General features: G+C 40.4%; 2 protein-coding genes and 1 pseudogene across 2 annotated transcripts; 1 reads left to right on the top strand and 2 right to left on the bottom strand.

Annotated features, from left to right (window-relative positions):
- Positions 1 to 2,990: 2,990 nt before the first annotated feature.
- On the bottom strand, positions 2,991 to 5,219 carry LOC116934523 (glutamic acid-rich protein). The gene is made up of 10 exons (XM_032942025.2): positions 4,772 to 5,219; positions 4,377 to 4,701; positions 4,124 to 4,299; positions 3,976 to 4,062; positions 3,838 to 3,918; positions 3,694 to 3,774; positions 3,416 to 3,636; positions 3,273 to 3,353; positions 3,131 to 3,211; positions 2,991 to 3,077 (listed from the first exon to the last, which is right to left on the bottom strand). Exons 1-7 carry the CDS (start codon positions 5,096 to 5,098, stop codon positions 3,514 to 3,516), a joined length of 1,200 nt encoding a protein of 399 aa, XP_032797916.2. The 5' UTR covers positions 5,099 to 5,219; the 3' UTR covers positions 2,991 to 3,077; positions 3,131 to 3,211; positions 3,273 to 3,353; positions 3,416 to 3,513.
- Positions 5,220 to 6,017: 798 nt separating this feature from the next.
- Positions 6,018 to 7,229, bottom strand: LOC116934522. The gene has a single exon (XM_045172842.1). The coding sequence runs from the start codon at positions 7,185 to 7,187 to the stop codon at positions 6,363 to 6,365; it is 825 nt and encodes a 274-aa protein (XP_045028777.1). The 5' UTR covers positions 7,188 to 7,229; the 3' UTR covers positions 6,018 to 6,362.
- Positions 7,078 to 10,909, top strand: LOC123466421 (annotated as a pseudogene).
- Positions 10,910 to 21,592: the final 10,683 nt, after the last annotated feature.

Genomic DNA, 21,592 nt, shown 5'->3' with positions numbered 1-21,592 from the left:
ACGGCCCCATATGCTCTGTTTACCCCATTGTTCTCCATGTATGTGTCCAACCCAACCTTATAAGTATTATGCCGACCCGCGCTACTCCTACTACTCTCCTCGACAAACGCATTCCAGATCACGACATGCGACTGCAACAAGCCAAGCAGAGTCGGACTCCTCCAATTTTCCGATGGCTCCTGCGAACCTGCCACATGCAATTCGAATATGAAAGTCGACTATCGAGTCATGACCGACAAAAAGGCAGCTTTTAACTTCCCGGGATACATCTGTGGTAGATGGAAATCAATTAAGCATATCACGATCAATTTCGTAGGACAAGCTATTACCGTTCCGGAACACATCGCCATGGAAACGACGGCGGTAGAGTGTGATATAATGAGACAGTCGAGGCGATGCAATGAGAGCCCAATGATGAAATCAGAAAACAAATGGATATTTAACCAAGAACCGGAGGACTTCGGATATTGGCTAAGAACCACCACTGTGGTTACAGTCAACTGTATGTTAGCAGAAGTCGTCCTTTCCCGAATTGACGAAGGAGACATGATAAACACGCCACTAGGAAAAACCAACAGAAAGGCGTGGGATTCTGGTACGAATCTTCAACGAACGGGACTTGTATCCTCCAAGACGACTCCAAACAGTTGGACTTTCACGTACGGTTGACGTCACGCTGCCAAACCGTGAAATGCGACAAAAAAAATAGACGGTTGGACCGTGATCGGAGACAACCATTTGTTCATCATTAAATACCCATTGGGACCGTCCGCAGTTACCGTACCATCCATCATCAAGGATATTGTGACAAAAAGAAATGACCCTTTAGATATCAAGATCCGACAAAACGCAAGAATCCAGTATTTGGAGGACGCCGCCATCCGTCACGAAAATGAACTTATCCGCGTCATCCAGAGCATGCAGTGTGACAAACGACGTGCTAAACACGCACAAGCCGTGTCAACTGCCCAATACAATGGATGGCTGGCAGCCGCACAGCTGGGTCTTCGGCAATGCATTAAACTGATCGCCACCGGAAACATCGTCTCAGCCCTACAATGCACCCCTACAACAGTAAATTTCACGACGGATACAACCACTTGTGGACCTCAACCGCGGTTCAACAATTTCACCATTGGCCGGTCCGGTTGGGAACTCACTGCTTTTACGCCATGCTACTGGGCTGGAGGTATCGTGAATTTTAACGACAAACCTCACGCCTATCGCAATAACACGTGGCAACCGGTCGAAGCATCCGTCGTCATCCCACAGCGTGATTTGGCCAACACATGCTCACAAAGTTAAGACACAGGTTTGTCTTGGTTTTTCTCAAAGTAACAGAAGAAGGGTTGTCTTAAGAAAACATTATTTTATTTTTTTAAATAATTATAGACCTTAAACGGTTGCTTTATTGAACAGGAGATTTCATCACATTTACCATAATTTTAAATTTTAACTGTAAATAATTTTATCGATTTACGCCCTAAGCGAGGCTTTCATAGGCCATATATTTTCTTAAGACAAAGCTCTTTCTTATGTTTCAAAATTGTTGATTTCATTAATAATCGTTCAAGTAAAGTTAATTTTTTAAAATCTGGTTTCTTTTTACTTTATATTTGGGTGGGTTTTGATAAGGGCATTCAGGGCGTGTTGAGGATCAAGTTTTGGGCAACCCGATCCGACCCATGTCTCCCTGAATTTTACCAAAATTTTAACCAGATGAAAAAATTGCGCGGGAAATTTAATTAGCCAATTAAATTCATTCATACCTGCGAATGGTCGATTTTACATCATATATATTTTCTTTAACAAAATATTCTCTACCCATTCGTCATCTAGCGGTTGAATATGAAGTATTTACAAACGAATTGAAATTAAAATGTTCCAGTATTAATAACCTTGAAGGACTTACTAACTCATGCTGACAATGTTGTGGAATTTGTGGTTCGTAGAATGTAAAAAAAATTTTAAAAATACATTTTCTTTCAAAGATGAACCAACCTTTTTAAAAAATAACGTGCATCTAACTCAAGACAAAGTTGTCTCTTAAGAATAAATATATTTGTCGATAACTCCGGAATTATAAATAATTCGTCCGTCGGTCAGCCCAGAATACTGCCGAAGAAGACGTATTATTTATTTTTTTAATCAAAATTTTAAAAAATCTTCTGCTTCTGAATTCGTTGTATTCCTTTTGCCTGACCGGATTAATATCAAAATAAGGACTAGGTTACTGCCAGTTATTTTTAAACATACACAAAAAGTACGCGCAATGTTAATTTTACTGCTTCAACAAACGTTTTTCTTCTTTTCGTGGTCTTCCTACTCGTCTTGTTCCTGTTCCTGTTCCTGTTCCTGTCCCTGTTCCTGTTCCTCTCCCTCTTCCTCTTCCTGTACGTGTTCCTGTTCCTAAACCTGTTCCTGAACCTGATACTGATCCTCTTCCTGATCCTCTTCCTGTTCCTCTTCCTGCTCCTCTTCCTTCTCCTCTTCCTGTTTCTGTTCTTTTTTCCTGGTGAGCAATAGATGACGGCAGACGGTTTATTTTTACATGAGGCAATTGTGCCAATTTAGGATCTACAAAAATTGTTTGTCGTTATTTCCATTCTGTGTAGTTTATGTGAATAATAGTACCTCTATTTTCAATTGCCAATTTTGAACGCGTAACCGCCCCGGTTCTGTTCGCGAATGATCGATTGGCTTTGACCGTGATTTCATACGATTCAGCCTCAGCAGCAGCCGTCTCGCTGGCCTCGGAAGCCTCAGTCGACGGATGCCTTCTTTCCTCTATCTATTATAAAAAAGAATGTTTCAATCTAGTAGGTTTTTTCTGGTATATATTGGTTACCCGTTTTTTCATTTCTTTGTCCCATCCTTCCTCGTCTTCTTCTTCGTTTTGTACTGTTTCATTATCTGATTCCCTTCCTTCTTTTTCTGTTGTAAATAACAATGTTTATAACTTGTATGTTTATTTTGTATATATTTGTTACCTGTTTTCCCATGCCTTTGCTCCTTCTTTCCTCGTCGTAAACTTCGTTTTGTGCTGTTTCATTATATAATTTCCTTCCTTCCCTTTCCTGTTATAAATAACAATGTTCAAAATTGAATGTTTATTTGATATTTTTGTTACCTGTTTTCCCATTTCTTTTCTCCTTCCTTCCTCGTCTTCTTCTTCGTTTTGTAAAGTCTCATTGTCTGTTTGCTTTGTACCCTTGTTATGTTGTAACAAACAATATTTGAAATTTGAATTCTATTTTGTATATATTTGTTACCTGTTCCCCCATTTTTTTCCCCCATATTTCAAAGTTTTCTTCTTCGCTTCGTACGCTCTCGTTATCTGATTGTCTTATTTTCTGTTTTATTGCAAATAAAATTTTTTAAAATTTGTTTGTATATTTTGTCTATATTTTTTTACCTGGCTCCCTATTCCTTTGTCCAATCTTCCGTCGTATTCTTCTTCGTTTTCTACATTACCTGTTTGTCCTATTTTCTTTTTTGTAAAAAGAAATTTTTTTAAACTTGTTTTTTTTTGTTTTGCATATAAATCTTATTATGATTCCATATTCCCATGTCCAATCTTTCATCGTTTTCTTCATCGCTCTCTACTCTCTCATTATTCCCATAGTCACCTGTTGTCTTTTTTGTTTAAAAAATCTTTTTAAACTTGTTTTTTAGTTTGTATATACATCCTACCTGATTCCATATTCCCCTGTCTAATCTTTCATCATTTTTTTCATCTCTTTCTACGCTCTCATTACGTGTTTGTCCTATTGTCTTTTTTGTTAAAAAAATATTTTTAAACTTGTCTTTTTTTGTTTGTAGATACGTACTTCCTACCTGATTCCATATCCCCCTTTCCAATCTTTCGTCGTTTTCTTCTTCGCTTTCTACTGTCTCGTTGTGTGATTTTCCTATTTTCTATTGTAAATTTAAATTATATTAAACTTATGTGTATATATTGTATCTATTTATTACCTGATTCTCTATTCCGCTGTCCAATCTTTCATTGTATTCTTCTTCACTTTCTACGCTCTCATTATCAAATTGTCTTTTTTTCTTCCTCTAATGTAAATAACATAAAAATCTTTAAAACTTGTGTGTATATTTTGAAGATATTTGTTACCTGTTTCCCCTTTCGATTGTCCCATACTTCCTCGTCTTCTTCTTTCTCTAGTCTCTCTAAATCTGATTGCATACTTTTCTCTTTCTCTGTCCTTTCCACTGTTCTCTCTTTTCTTTTTCTTTTACTGGCTCTCTCAAGCCACAGGCCATTCTCCTCACATAACTGTTGTCGTTTCTCTGAAACACATAATTTAAAAATGTAAATAATAGATATCTTTAATACTAACTGCTAAATTATATAACTAACTACTAACTTTGTTTTTTGTTCCAATATCGATGCCAGAGTTGTTCAGTTAGAAGACCGTCTCTTGATTTGGAATATTTAGTTCCACCTCCGCTTACTAACACATACTTGGTGTGTTGAGTTCCATTGGGGTAACGGATTAAGCAAATTACTGAGGCATTGTAATTCGCAGCCATCTCATTAATCTTCGAACCAATATTTATATGGCAGTGAGACTTCTTGCGATCTAGATTGTCCTGTTGTCTTTGGTCGAGAGAATTCCAATGGTTTTGCCACTCAAGAACCGACCATGGCTTGTTTCTTTGAGGTACCTCTTTTTTCCTTTTGTAAGACTCCTGTACGACGTATAAATATAGTTCATTAGTATACAAATAAGAAAAATGTATTAAATACTCGAAAACCTACCTTGAACGCAGTAAATCTCTGTTGTTTATCCGTATCTCGCCGTTTTACTGTTCTTCCTTTAATGTTCCTTAAATTCTGGAACTGTTTTTTCTTCTGTATCAAAGCTTCATCCAGCCTCCTTCTTGCTACTTCTTGTCCTTTCTCACAACTTTTGTCACTCTCCGATTCTGAAATCATTTTCTTATGGTGATAATATAAATAAACAGTTTTCGATTTCGATCGATAATCGTATATTCTTATACATGGAACGCGGAACTTGGAACGGTACTGCGCGGAAGTCAACGTGGAAATGAGAGGGGTCAGAAGTGTTGGAATTTGACAACCCATGTCTGACTGCACAAGTGCGATATATCGCACAAGTCGTGCGCCACTTTACCTCTCGCAGTTCTCCTATACCGCTAGTGTCGTCTGGTGGGGAACGGCGACAACTCTCTTAGATTTCGTCGTCTTTCTAGTAGGCAGGGAAACCAATCGTTAAAAAGAAAAAACTTTCAATAGAAGAAAAAACAGCCATTTCGCTGGAAAAAAAACTTGCTAGTGATAAAATAAAAGCAGATGCCAGACGGTTAAAGCGAAATCCATTAAACCTCCCGTTTGTTTCCAGGTATGGGGATTTAAAAGAAGAAAAGAATGAAATACTTGCCAGAAAGCTGTTAATAAAGTTTCTAAAATGAAAGGTAATCATATTTTGGAACCAAAGTTAACCCAAAGACATTATTTACTCTTTTTCAATATAGGATTGGTAAATAAAAACCCTGTTGAGGAAAGTGAAACAGACCTTCTGCCTCACAATGGAAATGAACTCGAACAACATTCTTCTACATCTGCATATGATACGATGTCTACAGCTGACAGCTGTGCCAGCACAGTATTGTTGTCCTGTTTGGCAAGCCAACCAGAGCTTGAGCCTCAAAGTGAAATTGATCATCATCTTTCCACCTCTTTCAATTATACCATGTACAGTATCCTGCACAAAAATCCGAACACTGATTTAATTTTTTAAAGCCACCTATTCGTGGAGTAAAGGGTTTTTGTTTGTTTTTCTTTAAGAGGGAGGGTAGACGGGGTGATGGACACATAGGACAGGGTTGGGTAAGTCTAGAAATTTTGTTTTTATGCCTTAAGGTATTACGCTTTAAGGCAAGTAACAGGTCGGGACATTTTTGCAACCCCCAGGGTGATGTGTTTTTTAAAAACGACAGTTGGAAATGTTGGATTTTGGCTGTGTAATATTCCTTACCCAAAATAAGTCATAGAGCTGCCTGTGCACAATTATATCGATACCGATGGCATATGCGTAGAGCATCTGATTGCGACGCCGTAGATCAGTGTTCGATTCTCGATAAGGAATTGTGAAACATTTCGTATCTTTATAATATTTTCATTCGAATATGCTGGGAATATTAATTTTTTAGAACGAAGTGAATTATTATTTTTTAAGTTATTTAATAAACAAAAAAAAAACACATATTGCACGATGAAAACTGGTTTTATATATAAACGAGAATTTCTCGTAAGAAAACCACAATAATTCCTCACCTCATCTGGAAGCAAACATCGATCTCAAGCATCACATACAGAAACGCTACACCTACGCCATAGACAACGACTTACAATCATCACAGCGAATATGATGGTCAAAAAGGGAATTAAGACATCCATCTGAAGAACACATCCTCCCATGAGCAGATGAGGCATGTGATGTTTCGAAAGCCTTGTAGACATCCTCTTGTTTTTCTTTCCACAAATTTTCAGCCTTCTCTCCTTCTGCTGCTTCATCCTTTTTTTTTGAAGATGGCTGCTGTTCGGTGACTCTTTCTCCTTGTAGAGCCTCGATGTGAATACTAGCAGCCATTTCCATCTGTTCCAAACAGGAACTTAATAGAGTGTTGGTACAGCTGTTCTGATAGTACATGGTATAATTGAAAGAGGTGGAAAGATGATGATCAATATCACTTTGAGGCTCAAGCTCTGGTTGGCTTGCCAAACCGGACAACAATACTGTGCTGGCACAGCTGTCAGCTGTAGTCATCGTATCATATGCAGATGTAGAAGAATGTTGTTCGAGTTCATTTCCATTGTGAGGCAGAAGGTCTGTTTCACTTTCCTCAACAGGGTTTTTATTTACCAATCCCATATTGAAAAAGAGTAAATTATGTCTTTGGGTTAACTTTGGTCTCAAAATATGATTACCTTTCATTTTAGAAACTTTATTAACAGCTTTTCTGGCAAGTATTTCATTCTTTTCTTCTTTGAAATCCCCATACCTGGAAACAAACGGGAGGTTTAATGGATTTCGCTTTAACCGTCTGGCATCTGTTTTTATTTTATCACTAGCAAGTTTTTTTTCCAGCGAAATGGCTGTTTTTTCTTCTATTGAAAGTTTTTTCTTTTTAACGATTGGTTTCCCTGACATTTTGCCTACTATAAAGACGACGAAATCTAAGAGAGTTGTCGCCGTTCCCCACCAGACGACACTAGCGGTATAGGAGAACCGCGAGAGGGAAAGTGCGCACGACTTGTGCAGTCAGACATGGGTTGCAAATAAAACTGCAGACGAATTCACATTTTCATTTCTTTGCTCGTAAATACGTTTGTCAAATAGTTTCCGTTGAATTACAAACATATTTACAATGGAAAAAGCAAGTTCATCATCAAGAGATTCAGAAAGTTCATCATCAAGTGATTTGGAAAGTTCATCATCAAATGATGCAGAAAACTCATGAGACAGTGATTCGCAAACCTCGTCAACAGAACCGAAAGGCAAGTGCATTGATTCCAAGAGAAAGAGGGGTTTTTCTTCTTTTTCTAAGTCTAAGGCAAATAAAAAGAAACCGAAAACCGTACAAAAACCTACTGCCGGAAAGGGCTTCATTTATGTGGGAAAAATTCGACAAAAAAAAAAGATCCGAGTTTTGGTGATGCCTTTCTACATTGTTCATCATCCCTCAAACAGCCACCATTTGTTTCACCGTCTAACAGTGCAGCACATGATTCACTGTTTCATGATGTGCCATCAGTCATCAGCCCAGAAGCTCTTGGTTAGTATGAAAAATTTAATAGAATGTTATTTTGGTTATTAATAATCTAAAATTGTGTATTTATAGACGACCTTAGGAGACAGGTTCAAAATGACTTAGATAGCATGCAGATTAGACGACATCAAACATGGCAAGAACGGCAAGCAATAGCTGCATGGGGACGGCATGATAGAAGAAGAATTTTCACAGAATATGTTTCAAGACAGCCACTGTATCATTCAAAATGTGACCAGTGTCACGAGGACCTCAACCATTGCTCTGTAAGATGTATGACCTGCAAGAAACACCTTTGTTATCAATGTGATACAAACACTCACTCTGGTATGCCATTTCATCGACGGCTATTCTGTTCTTGCGACCGCTTGAAAATATTACAACCAGATCATTTTATCGATGCAGAGGGAAACATTATAACAAAAGGTAAGGAATAAGAAGGTAAATCACCACACATAGCTAACTTTTAACTTTCTTGTTATTTTACAGATGTCTGCGTCCCATGCTTCGTACCTCATAAATGCTGCGATATAAGCTGCCATGGATCGATGTCACTTATTCCCAATATTACAGAATCAATCGTGGTTGTCACTGAGCAAGGTAAGAATTACCCTGAATATAAACTATATTAGAAATATTTTCTAATATTCGCAAACCTTTTCAACAGGTCGATTTCTTTTAAAGGGGCAACTTTCGTTTGCGATACTTGTGATTCTCTAACGAAAGCAACAATCGATGATTTTGTATTTTCTGGGTTTTTCCCGGCAAGTTTATCGGAAACGGTCACATGCCTGTTTTCAGAAGAGGCACTTCTTCTATGCCACCACATTTCCCACAAATGTCCAGGTTCTTCGAAGAACATGTACGCTCACATTCTTGAAGAAGTATCTAAGGAATATGGACGGGTACGTAACATAACACACTAAAATTAAATAAAGACCATGATACGACATAAAAATGATTCGGCTTTTGCAGACTGGACCAATCAATATACCATTGTTCACTACTGCGGAAAGAGAGTGGGAAACATGTCGCCACTACATTGACCAGGAAGTATTTAAAAGGAACAAAATTGATTGCCCCAGTTGCGGAACAAAACCTTTAGTGAGATCATCTGATGCTATCATTAAGCTGAGGCGTTTAGCCTCTGCCGGAAAAGCGAGGAAACCGGAAAATGAAAGAGTGTAAGCATTATTTATAAGTTAAGACAATTGTTGGTATTCAGTTTTTAAATTTTTCCATAGAATGGACGATGTAGAATCCAGGTTCGAGAATTTGGTAATCAAGTCGTATGTTGAAGTTGAGAGTTTTCGTCAAAGGATTTACAACAAAGTTCAAACAGTAAGCAATATTCTATTAATTTAACATTATTGTAGTGCAATTTGTTTCTTTGCTTTTTTCAGTCGAAAAAGAAAAACATGTGTGGGGGATCGACTTTTAAAGCTGCAAGAGAAGATTCCAATGAAAATAAAAAATATGACGAGACTGGGCTCGTAGTTAGCTCTTGCAAGCACTGTATAGTGCCGTATGCCATCAATATGTTTAAAGGTGAATCGTGGACACATACGGCATTTATGCATTACGAAGCTTGGAAGAGTCAGGCTACATTCTTTTGCTACGATGTTGTGTGTCAATATTGGAAATGGATGCATCAAAAAGTTGATCTGGAATTTCCAGAATATATGATGCTAACAAAAGAAATGACAGGAATTTTGCCGATAATGCATCAAATGGCACATTAATTACCTTGCCAGGTACCATTTGAATTTTTATGTAAGAGAAATATTTTTCTGAAGTCCAACATTCCTAACAGGTGCTTTGGAATCCCCGATGGACAAAAGGACTTGGATTAACCGGAGGAGAGGAGCACGAGCAAGTATTCTCAAAACTGTATCTTTATGCTTATGTTCTCAAGCATATGTCAAAAATTAGTAAGACATCTTAAACTGTTATCCTTTAACAATATTAAACTTAAATAATGCAATCTGAAGACAGAGCGGATTTTCTAACATTAGCCATCCTCTATTGGAACTTGAATAATATTCAGAACATGCCATTCCTCTTACGCAACAAATTACAGAGAGTGAGTAACTTTTACAGTGCAAGCAAGTATTTACAGCACCACCTTGATTTGTAGGCTAGGAAGGAAATCAGAAGAGGCGTAATAAAAGTTGAAGAATTGTTACAGTCATACAACCTTGAAAATGGTGATCTCCCATTGATTCACATGGAACTGGAAAGAAAAGCTATAGAAATCATTGACCAACGAAGAACAAAGACTACTCCGGTTGATAAATCAAGAAGAATGCTGGAAGGATTTTATGTTCAGCTGAAAACGGTTCGCATAAAAATCTCTAAAGAAGCAGGTTATTTTATATTAATAATTTTTCAAGTAAACTGGAATGTTTTATCTTCAGAAAAAAACTTTTAACCTTACAGAAAATTCGAAGGCTCGGACAAAGTTTAGGCGAATTTTAATTGAAACTAAGAAAAAAGTTTTACAGACAATTGACCTTTTAAAATCAAAGGATAAAGACCTACCAATCTCTTACGAGGATTTCAATCAAGGTATTTTTCCTTGGGAAGCAGTCATAAATGAAAACGACACTAACTTTCCAACACGTAAACGAAAAATTAGCATAATCTACCACTTATACAAATTATTAAATCCATATTTTCGACAGTTTCGTATGCCGATAAATATCATGTTGTTGATTGTTGGATGCTTTTGCAAAGAGAAAATGAGGAAGTTGAACTAACTAAGATCGAAATGATAAACTACATTCGATTCTTGACTGACAAGCGATCATCGTTGAAACAATTAACACATTCTGAGGAAGCGGACGAAACATTTTGTAAAGGAAAAGCAGTCATGGCCCATTCCGAAATTGAGCGTCTTAATTTACAAATTCAACTTTCTCAAAAAATATTTAATTTGAATTGTAACAACGATTTTTCGAATTTCGTACGTGATACTTATTCAAATTCTGGGACAGAATTTGAATTTGAAACTTCTGATGAGAAAACTGACAATTCTTACACAAAATTTGAATTTTCGGATGAGGAGACTGAAACACATTCTAGTGACTCTAATGATGCTTAAATAAACGTAAAAAATACAAACTTAATTATAAATTTATGAAAATCAAATAAGTAAAAAAAACTTATATTTTAAATTAACTTAACTTGAAAAAAAAATTTAGTTAATCAACTTAAATTTTTCAATAAACATAAGACAAAGCTAAGTCTTAAGAAAATGTAGCTTCAATAGCCTCGCTTCGCTTTTTTTCGCAAACTAAGTTACAAAGCATGAATTTAAATCGATAAAAATAAAACAAAGTAATAAAACCAACAATTTATAATTACTTTTTCTTGAATACAAAGAAAATAAACGAAATTACTAAGTTTTTAACATAAGACAAAACTTTGTTTTAAGATATAGGATTTATGATATATATATGATACTGTCCTGCAACTGAAAACACCTCGAACCAAGCGTGATAAAATCGATTGTTCAATGCAACATCCATGTGAGGTCTAAAATCATAAAAAAATTAAAAACATTTGTTTTCTTAAGACAACCCTTCTTCTGTTACTTTCGGAAAAATCAAGACAAACCTGTGTCTTAAGTTTGTGAGCATACGTTGGATTTGGCTGACGCTTTCCGATATCAAGACGTCAACTTCTTCGAATATCAACATCAAACCAACCCCGCTTATACGGAAGCTCTCATTAGCCCAATGGATATAATGGCCGATATCACAGCCTCCATGAACGAACATTCCCTGACTGTCCCCAATCAAATTACAGGGATATCGGCTATCGTCGTATCCTTAGCCGAGAAAGCAGGTCTCGGAACCTTTACCAATTGGTTCGAGAATTTTAAAGTCTACTCATTCATCATCCTGCTCATCGCTATTTTCCTACTGATCGCTCGTGTTTGTTACGCCCTCGGATTTTGTGGTTTGATATGGAAATGTTGCTGTAAGCCCCCACGTCCTCCCCCTACGGTGGTTTACCAGCCGAGAAGCAGCCGACCCACAGGTCCCTGAATTTTCTTTTGGATTGCTGGACGCAATCTAGTATGACGGGGAGCGATGTAACGAAACGCCAAGCGAAGCCCCTTCTTGCCCCTTTTATTTTTGCTTAATTAAACTAAGACCTTATTTCTTAAACTCCCCTTAACTTAATACCCCACTAGTTGACCTAGTTATTAGACTTTCTAGAAAATATAACAAGCGGAGAGAACAAGTCTCGGCACGCCCGTTATAAATAGAAACTTTTATGATTTGTCCAAAGCCGCCCAAAACGGCCTTAACCTGCCGTAGCTAAAATAGATATATTTTTGTCTGTTGGGAATTGCCCGAAACGGCCCGAAACTGCCCGGCCTATTTTTAACAATCGTCCAAATTCGCCCGATACCGCTTGAATTTGTCCGCCTATACCTCTTCGTGACGTCCAAATTCGCCCGATACCGCCCGATTTTGTCCGCCTATACCTTAACATTGTCCCGTATGTCCCCCACGGGATGATGACTAACATATAAAAAGCCACCGCAAACTCCCAAAAGGCAGTCAGATCTACTTTGCCTCTTCTATGTGCCAACTTAGGCCTCTGCAGCTCTCCCGCCGAGGCCCGCTACCGTAACTCTTGCAAGCCGCAGAATAAGTACCCCTTTAAGTAATCACTAAGTAGCTGTTTGACTCTTGCTTTATTACGTCTATGCCTTGAAGTTAGTACCATTGGTAACCTTTAAGTGTCATGAGTCTTCTTTCCTCAATTTACAAGCTTGTTTAATTATTCTACGGTTACCTGTTGCAAATCGGTTTATAATACACGGCTTTTTATTTATTGCGTGCGTGTTGTTTTATGCTTGCTAAGTATACAAGACATTGTGAGTAAAGACGCCGCATTAAATTAGTAGTTTGTCACAGGTGAGTTGGCACTGTTTCGAGATACTGAAGAACATGCAGAAGTACCTGAAATTACTAAACTTAGAAAGAGAGGCCAATTATTTTACTGTTTATGACAACTACCTTCACAAGTTGCTAAATGCTTTATGGTTTTTGCAATCGAAGCAATTGGTGTGCGTCTGTGAACTAGGATATAACAAAACAGCTGAATGAATACAGAGAAATATTAAATATTAACTGAAATACCTTGTCTTTTTGGAATTGAATTTGAATTTAAAGTTTGAAGTGGTTGTCCGTCAGCCATTGCAGCACCTAGTGAATAGCAGGTTAGTAATGATACTTATCGTCATACAAAAAGCATTTGTACTACCAAGATGTAGAGTAGGTACCGTATTTGGAAGTAAACGCCAATTTTTGAAGGCATAGAAAACATTTTTAATGACTTTTCCTTTGACAAGACACGAATTTTCGCAATGTTGATGGCAGATCAAGGATCTCGCTCTAAGGCCTGCCTTTGGAATAGCTGCTTGCCATTGTAAAGGGATCATGGATTTACTCTCATTCTTCTCTTTACGGAATAATTAAATTAAAAGCGATTTAAATAAATATAAAGGAGGCAGCTGATCCACAATACAAGTGTATTGGCTACTAAGTCTAGTCTACAGACATAAATAAAAAGAGGTGTGACATACCAATTGGAACAGTTGAGAAACGCGTGAAGGAAGGGTCCAATTCACATAATTAACTTAACTGATCTGAGTGGTACCTTGAACTGAGTCTCAGAGCTCGGCAGGAGCTGCAAGGTGCTAAAGAGGAACTAAAGGAACTAACGAACTAAACAGAACGACCTATGAGAGGAAAGTCACGGCCTTTTCAATGGAAAAGATGCGGCCGTAACCCGAATAAGGAAAATAATAAGGAAAGAAGGCTCCGTGCAAAAGATACCCCCCGACTCGAGTTGACAGTTCTGTCAACTCACTTAAGTTGAATTTTAGGGAGGTTAAAGGGTACCCATCCGCTAGTATGAGTCGCGGAGGGGTGGGAAGAATTAGAGTTTAAAGTCGTGAGATTTACGAGAGAAAGCGTGAGTTTTAGGTATAAATTAGTATTTAATAGTACTGTGTTAAAGCCAACCCCGAACTGTGGTGACAGTTCGGACAGGTCACTTAACTAGGGTTTAAATGAATAATTAGTAAAAATATTTCTAAATCTACGGTTATTTATGCATTTTGATCTTAATATAAAAAGGGGTAGAATGTTCTGACGCGTGGGGTGCAGGTGCAAGAGTATTCTAGCCGTGGGAACAGGTAAGAAGATGTTCTGGAAGTTTCCGGCTAGACAAGGGTGCTTCCGTGTTAGTCGGCTGATGTAGGAATATGTCTTCGGGCGGTGCAGGTGTTGTTTGGGAAGTCGATGGGAAATATGTCCGTTCTGTTGCTGCTTGCAGTCTTATGGTTGGTTCAAGTGGAGATAAGTGGGGAGATAAAGTGAAGAAGCCATGCTTGAAGAATGGGAGTTCTGTTACATTACTCCCACGCCCGTAAGATTACTTCCCGTAATCGGTTTAGTAAAACTTAAGTTTGCAGTAGAGGAGGTAGATATTGTTTCATGTCGATTGGTTCTGAAATGTCAATCACTTCTCGACGTCGGTTTCTTCTATGTGTGGTTTTGTTGAGATTTTTAAGTGTGCAGCAACAGCTCCATATCATATTGAATACGCAAAGCTAACGAAGGATTTTGAAGGCGATGGCGCAGATGATTGCTAGACCAATAAAGGACATGATGATCTTGAATGTTTTCCACCAGCTCATATAGCTGGTTATTCCTGTGTTTTCCTCTGTTGTAACAATGATATTTCTCATTGCTGTTGATGAATTGATGCCTGTTTTCATGCTTTGTTCAGCCATTGCTGCTGCGAGATCTGCTATGATGCGCATGTGGCTTGTTGTAATACCATCGTAGGAAGGATTAGCCTTTGGTTCATAGTCATGTGTATCATCGTCGTTGTAGCGGAAGGACGTAGCCAAATCATTTTCTGGTAGTAAAAGGGTTGCTTCGGCTTTCTTCTAAGTACCTTTACGATAGACACGATGTCTTCCATTAAAGTTGACGTAATGGTCCATGCAGTAGCATGGGCTGTACGGGGCAAATTCCCAGCCGTTTGTGGCGATGATGAATTTTTTAAATCGAGGTTGAGGTCTACAGCTTGTCGTTTGGGTAGCGAATCTTATTGTAATGGCTCTGCATTGCTTCAACAATACAGTTTCTCCTTGTGCTTGAAGATTCATGCATTCGGGAAATTGTAGGATGCTGGCTGCTAGCCATCCGTCGTATTGAGCAGCTGAGATTGCAAGAGCTCTTTTGGTCCGAACTAATTCGCATTGATTGTTCCTCACGATTCTCAGAATATCGTTTTCTTGTTCAGTCAGTTTGTCGCGTACAAACTGTACGTGTGCGGCCAAACCGACTTCAGTGTTGAGTATTTGTTCCAGGGAAGTTACTGTGTTATTTTTATTTGTGTTTGATAAAATTGTCGTTTCTCGTTGAGGAGGTTCGTAGTCAGATTCTTTGCTGTCGTCGTCGACGTGGGGAATTAAGATGAACAGGTGTTCATCTCTAATAACTGTAAACGATTCGTTTTGATGGCGACAGGCAGTTATGAGGCATCTGCCTTCTGGTTTAATATGAAATGCCAGCTGCTGTTTCTCGTCTTCGAGGTGAAATGTTCCTGGAGTCGATGTTTTGTTGAGAGTGCCTTCTCCGCTGCTGACAAGTCTGGGAGTGTTGTAGAATGCAGTAGCTACTGTGATATCTCAGATAATCGGAGATGATTGTGTGTATGAATCCCGTCCGAAACATTTGCTTTTCCAAGAGGAGTTTCGATGATGTCATCTGCGCTTGTCGAATGAGCCTAGTTTCTTCCATCATGCAATTGATTACATAAGGGGAGACGGTTGAGAACCAGCTTCCAATTGTGGATGGGTCTGGTGTGTAGGTCCATTTGTCGGCAGTTAATTTCATTTGAACGTCGTTGCATCGTTTTGTTTTAGCCATAATTGTGCATTCAGTTAATGATGTTTCCAGCGCAACTGTATCTGGAACGATTGTTTGTTGACCGAAGAAATCTGTCGTGATATGGTTGATTTTCATCCATCTTCCGCAGATTGACGCTTGGAATTTAATTCCAGCTTTTCTGTTTGTCCATAGCATGTAATCGACTTCTTTTTGCGTTGGTTTCAGCAATGACGGGCCATTCTCGTCATTCGTTTGTAAATGTTCTTTTGCTGATGGATTATCGCAGTTGCAGATTAAAGTCTCGAATGCCAGTGCAGTGGTGCATATTATTGTTGTTAACATAAAGTACAGCTGTGATAACCTGGCAAGGTCATTCCCCTCCCACCCAGAACTTAGAGTGGCCAGTTGGTCTTAGTACTCGGATGAGTGAATACATCCCGTATCTCTCATCTCACTTGTTCTATTCATTTCACTTCATTCCATGGCGCAGTTGATATTTTTTTCGTGAATTCTCGAACTTATTCACTGGAACAATTTCAGTTACGGTTTTATTGGTATTGTGTGATTGTGGACAACGGAGAATTTCAACTCGTCTCCATTGATCTTGTGACTTTCCCCCGGCCGTGTCCAAGCGTGGTTTGGTGAAGGCCGCCATTTTGATTTTGCGTGTTTCTCCCTGACGCAGGTTCATTTCTAATCGGTATTCATCATCCCAGCATGGTTTTGTGAAGGTGGCCATTTTGTTTTCGGTTTGTTTCCCCCTGACACCAGTCCATGTCCAGTCAATATTCAACACTTGAAGTGATTGCCCCCCTCTCATCCGTATTTGAGTTCATCGGCGTTCATGTTTCCCCATTTTTTGATGTCTCGTGTTCATTCACTTCATTTTTCCGTTTAATTCTTGAAGAGGGCCCACATGTTGCGCGCCCACCATTTTTTTCCTTCAATGTTTTTTTCAATCTTCTGGTACCCCACTCGTCTCCCGCTCATTGATTTTGGTTCTCTCTCCCGTTTTCGAATTTCACATTTGTTACATTTTCATTCGTGGGTACACACTCATTTCATTTTGTTCTCCCTCCAGTTCAGTTGCAATCCACCATTTATTTTCTTTTTTGTTGTTTCTCTCTCCCATTCTCGTTCCACGTTGCGTTTCCGCAATCTTGTGTCCCCCATTCATTCCGCTCTCCCACGTTTCAGTGTCAAACGCCATACCCAGCATTTCCATCTCATTTGTTCTCATCGCCGTACTGACCACTCAGTTTCATTCACACAATTCATTCAAATCCGTTCAAATACTTCATTCAATTCGGTTCAATTCGTTCATTCAATTCAGTTCATTTTGTTTGTTCGATTCAGTCCACTTCGTTCATTCTCGTCCCGTCCCCGCTCACTTGTTCGTCCGCTTCCCCCCGTTCCCCATTCTGCTTGGTGATAAATTACTCGTCGTGTCGCGATGCCTCCCAAACCGTTCAAACCTTATGGCAAGCCACCCTTTCTTGACGTGGAAGAATTTAAGGGCTCATTTGAGATATGACATCAGCAATGGAAGTTATTTCTATCCCTTTCAACCATCAACACGGTGCTGCCCCTGGCTGAGCGCCCGAAGTAAATTGGGAATATTCTCCTATCCTGTCTCTCTAATTCCACTCTGAAGGTGGTGTTGAAAATGGGTCTCTCCGCAACCGACTTGGAGGATGCTGACGTCATTATCACGAAACTGCAGGAGTGATGCAATGCTGGCCGCAATTGTCATTTTTGGCGCCAGCAATTTGCCTCTTGCGTTCAACGCGATTCCGAGTCTGTCGATAATAGGCTCAGTTACCTTCGAGACCGCAAGTGTGAGTTCGAAAAGGATTGCTGTGCTGCCTGCCAGAACTCGCGGCTGTTGGGGCAAATTATCTTCGGTGTTTTTGACGACGATGTGCGTCGCAAGCTATTGGAGCTCGGCGCTAGGTTATCATTGGAAAAAACTATCACCATTATTCGCACGGCAGAGGCAACGCATCTACAGTCGTCCAATATAAAGCAGGGCAACAAGTCACCGGTCCATCAAATCAATCACCCTCTCGGTTGTCAACCGTATGGTTGCTGGAGCTGTGGAGCAGTTTCACGCCATGGTAAGAAGGAATGCCCGGCGTTCGGGAAGGAATGTCATTCGTGCCACAAATGGGGTCCTTTCCCGTCAATTTGCTCCAAAGATAGTTCGTCACCTAAACCTGAGACGGCCGGTAGCATCACTATTCCATCCATCCTTCAAGACGACATGGTCCGGCTCAGGGTCACCTCTACCTGCAGCGCCACGGAGTCTTTCATTCAGATGCTTCAAGATTCTGAGGCATCCATTAATGCCATTCTAGCTTGTTTATCGGTGTCAGTTCAAGGATATCTCATTATCTTCTCATGGACCCAAGCCCGTATCTGCCACTGGTACTCCTATAACAACGCTGGGCCAGTTTCAAGCATCGTTGGTTTGGGCCAGCAGTTCCAGTGGTCCGGTTGTTACATCGGTCCACGTTCTTCAAGAACTTCAGCAGCCATGGATTTCAAAAGCAACAAGAAAAACTTGGAATGCTCCTCACCCAATACCCTCACGCCTGTGTGTTTGCAGCCATTCCCTCTTCCAAGTCGGGTGATCCGGAGTTTCCAGATATCCAGTAGAAATTGATTGGGTTGATGGCGGAGGTACCGTCCATCTTCGACGGTGTCTGCCGACCTATGCATTGCGTACCATGCCATTTCCAGCTCAAGAAAGATGCAGTTCCCTCGTCCATCCATGGTTTCCGTCCCATTTATGTTCCTCTAATGCCGAAGGTCAAACACGAGTTAGATTCATTGGAAAAACAACACGTCATGGCCTAGATGACAGAGCCGACAGCATGGGTTCACCCAATAGTGATCGTTTCAAAAGCGGACGACGAAATCAGGATTTGTGGTGATTTCACGTCTCTCAACCGGCGCATCATCAGACCAATTTTCGAGGCACCGACTCCCTTTCAAGTGGTCCGCACGATCCTTCCTGGGATGAAATTCTTCACTGTAATTGACGCACTCACAAAAAGAATCCAGCCTCATGACGACCATTTCCACTCTATTTGGCCGCTACAAATCTCTCCGCCTTCCTTTTGGTGGTTCTTTCGCTGGCAACGACTACGGTCGGCGCCTAGCCGAAGTTTTTGATGATTTCCCGAACTGCCGACGCATAGTCGAAGACGTCCTGATTTTTTCTGCCGGCAGAACACGTCAGTTTGGTAAGGCGTTTATTTCATCTTGCGGTGGACCATCAAATTGCTATCAGCGTAAAGAAAATCGTTTTTGTACAATACTCCGTATTGTTCGGCTGCTAAATGGTCGGTGAGAGTGGAATTTAATCCAACCCTGATCTGCTCAAGGCTAATCGCGAATTCCCGAAGCCAACCTGCGTTTTAGATATGTGGGCCTTACATGGCCTCTGTCAGCAGGTGGAAAACTTTTCAGACGACCTGGCATCCCTGCTCCGCCCCCTGGCTCCTCTATTCCGCAAAGATTTTGTCTGGGAATGGACTCAGCAACACGAAGTGGACTTTTAAGCGGCCAGGACCACCTTGTCATCTTCATTCATATCCGAGAAGCATAGAAGCATCGACGTGCCTCCACGTCGATGCTTTTCGTCTCCACGGAGTAGGTTTCATCCTCCGTCAGCAGCAGACAGATGGCAGTTGGAATGCCGTTCAAGCTGGATTCTGTTTCCTGTCGGATACCGAATCCCGCTACGCCATGATCGAACTGGAGTGTTTGGCTGCAGCATGGGCTATGCGGAAATGCCAGCAATTTCTTGAGGGGCTACCATCGTTTCGTCTACTCACGGATCATCGACCACTGATCCCTATTCTAAACGACTTTTTTCTAGATAAACTGGACAACCCCCGGATTATGCGCCTCCGCCTTTCTATGCAGCGATACTCTTTCACCGCGTCATGGGTTCCGGGAAAACATAATGTCATGGCTGACGCATTGTCCTGTTCTCCCGTCGATCTGCCTTCTCCAACGGACGAAATCGCGGAAGGCCTCCATTCTTCCTCCGAGCGCATTCATCTGATGGATATTATGGAAGAATCCAGCTCCACCATTTCAGATGTTTTACTGTCGTCGGTATCCGCAGTATCTGCCATCGATCCTGTAATGAGCTCTTTCAGTCGCAACATTCTACAAGGATTCCCAAATGAATTATGCAACCTCCCTTTGGAGCTCCGCCGATTTTGGCAGGTCCAAAGCCAACTTTATGTTGACGAGGACATCATCCTTGTTGGTCCTTACGTTAGGAAATTCTACGCCGGCTCCTCCAGATGCACCAGGGGGCGACGAAAATTTGCCAGCGCGAACGCCAATCGATATATTGGCCGTCCATGGACAATGATATTTTCATGGCCGTCAAATCTTGTCCGACTTGCTCCAAACGTCTCCCTTCAAACCTGTCGGAACCCCTTCTTCCCCATGAGCTGGCCTCCCGTCCGTTCGAATTCCTATTCACCGATCTCGGTACCTTTTGCAGTAGGGATTTTTTAATTATTGCCGAACAGTTCAGTGGGTGACCCCAAGTGTATCCCTTCCCTGACACCAACACTTCTTCACGCCGAATCATCGATGCATTCCGCTCCTTCTTCCCTTGCGGGGCGGTTGCACCTGTGAAGCTTTGATCGGACGGCGGCCCACAGTTAAAGTGGGATGAATATCTGTCATTTTTGCGAGAATAGGACATCTCTCACGGCCATTCTTCGCCTCATCATCCGAGATCTAACGGTCATGTGAAGGCTGCAGTGAAATCAATGAAAAAGCTTATTGCGGGATCCTGGACATCGGGTCCTTCGACCTGGACCAGTTTGGAAAGAGTCTCCTCCTCTTCCGTAATGCTTCTATCGCCGGGGGTGCATTCCCGTTTGCATTTCGTACGCAGCATTACAACCGCTCAAAACCCTCCTTTCCAGCCCTTCGCATCGGGAATAGCGTCGTAATGCAGCATCACAGTTCCAAATGCTGGTCAACCCCGGGGGTCATCGTGGAAGTTGGCGCATTCAGGTACTATCTAATCCCGGTCGTCTACAGGGTGATAGGGCAAAACAAAATAAATAAAAAATTCCCAAATTGCGCTGTCATTTTGATTTTTGTCCCAAACAATCGAGAATGAAAAGGAGCCCTTGTGGATTTACTTTTCTAGCAAACGAACTGATAATAAACAATTCTAAAAATTAAAAAAAAAGGTTTTTCCCTATCACCCCTGTAGACGACCGGCCTCCTAGAGTTGCGAACCTAACGGGGAATCCTGGAACGACTTTTTCAACATCCGCCGGTTTTAAGATAGGCGATTGTCTACCTTACTATTATATCGTTGTGATACCATGAGTTTATACTTCTGTATGTAAAAAGGATAAAATATACTTGTATTCAATGTTATTGATGAGTTTAGTATAAAACCAGACTATATCTATCCTTCTACATGTAAAGAGAATCAAATATTCTTGTATTCATTGTGAATACACTATGATACCATGAGTTTATACTTCTATATGTAAACAGCCCACATAGCAACGGGTAATCTTTAAGACATCCCAAGGATATCCGGTAGTCCAAAAGACATCCTGGACAAAAAAAGATGTCCTTAGGATGTCTTGTTAGGGATATTTTGGTACAAGGACATGCCTGACAAAAAAAGATGGCTTTAAGATGTCCCGTCAGGCCTACTTTTGGGACAAGACAAAAGAAGACTAAAAATGGATGGCTTAAAGACGTCCTGCCGGGGATACTTTAGGACAAGGGCATGCCAGACCAAAAAAAGATGTCTTTTGGATGTCTTGTCGGGGATACTTTGAGACAGGGACATGACT

The sequence above is a fragment of the Daphnia magna genome, linkage group LG1 (genome assembly GCF_020631705.1).
Source record: "Daphnia magna isolate NIES linkage group LG1, ASM2063170v1.1, whole genome shotgun sequence".
Lineage (NCBI taxonomy): Eukaryota > Metazoa > Arthropoda > Branchiopoda > Diplostraca > Daphniidae > Daphnia > Daphnia magna.
This window is presented reverse-complemented; position numbering and strand designations above follow the sequence as displayed.

What these genes read in the sequence shown, in the direction of transcription:
- LOC116934523 (XM_032942025.2), bottom strand. Translation starts at nt 5,098, where the DNA reads ATGGGTTGTCAAATTCCAACACTTCTGACCCCTCTCATTTCCACGTTG. An exon ending in ACAATCGAAAGGGGAAACAG is followed by an intron (nt 4,063 to 4,123) that starts GTAACAAATATC and finishes TATTTACATTAG; the next exon opens with AGGAAGAAAAAAAGACAATT. An exon ending in ACAGCGGAATAGAGAATCAG is followed by an intron (nt 3,919 to 3,975) that starts GTAATAAATAGA and finishes AATTTACAATAG; the next exon opens with AAAATAGGAAAATCACACAA.
- LOC116934522 (XM_045172842.1), bottom strand. Translation starts at nt 7,187, where the DNA reads ATGTCAGGGAAACCAATCGTTAAAAAGAAAAAACTTTCAATAGAAGAA.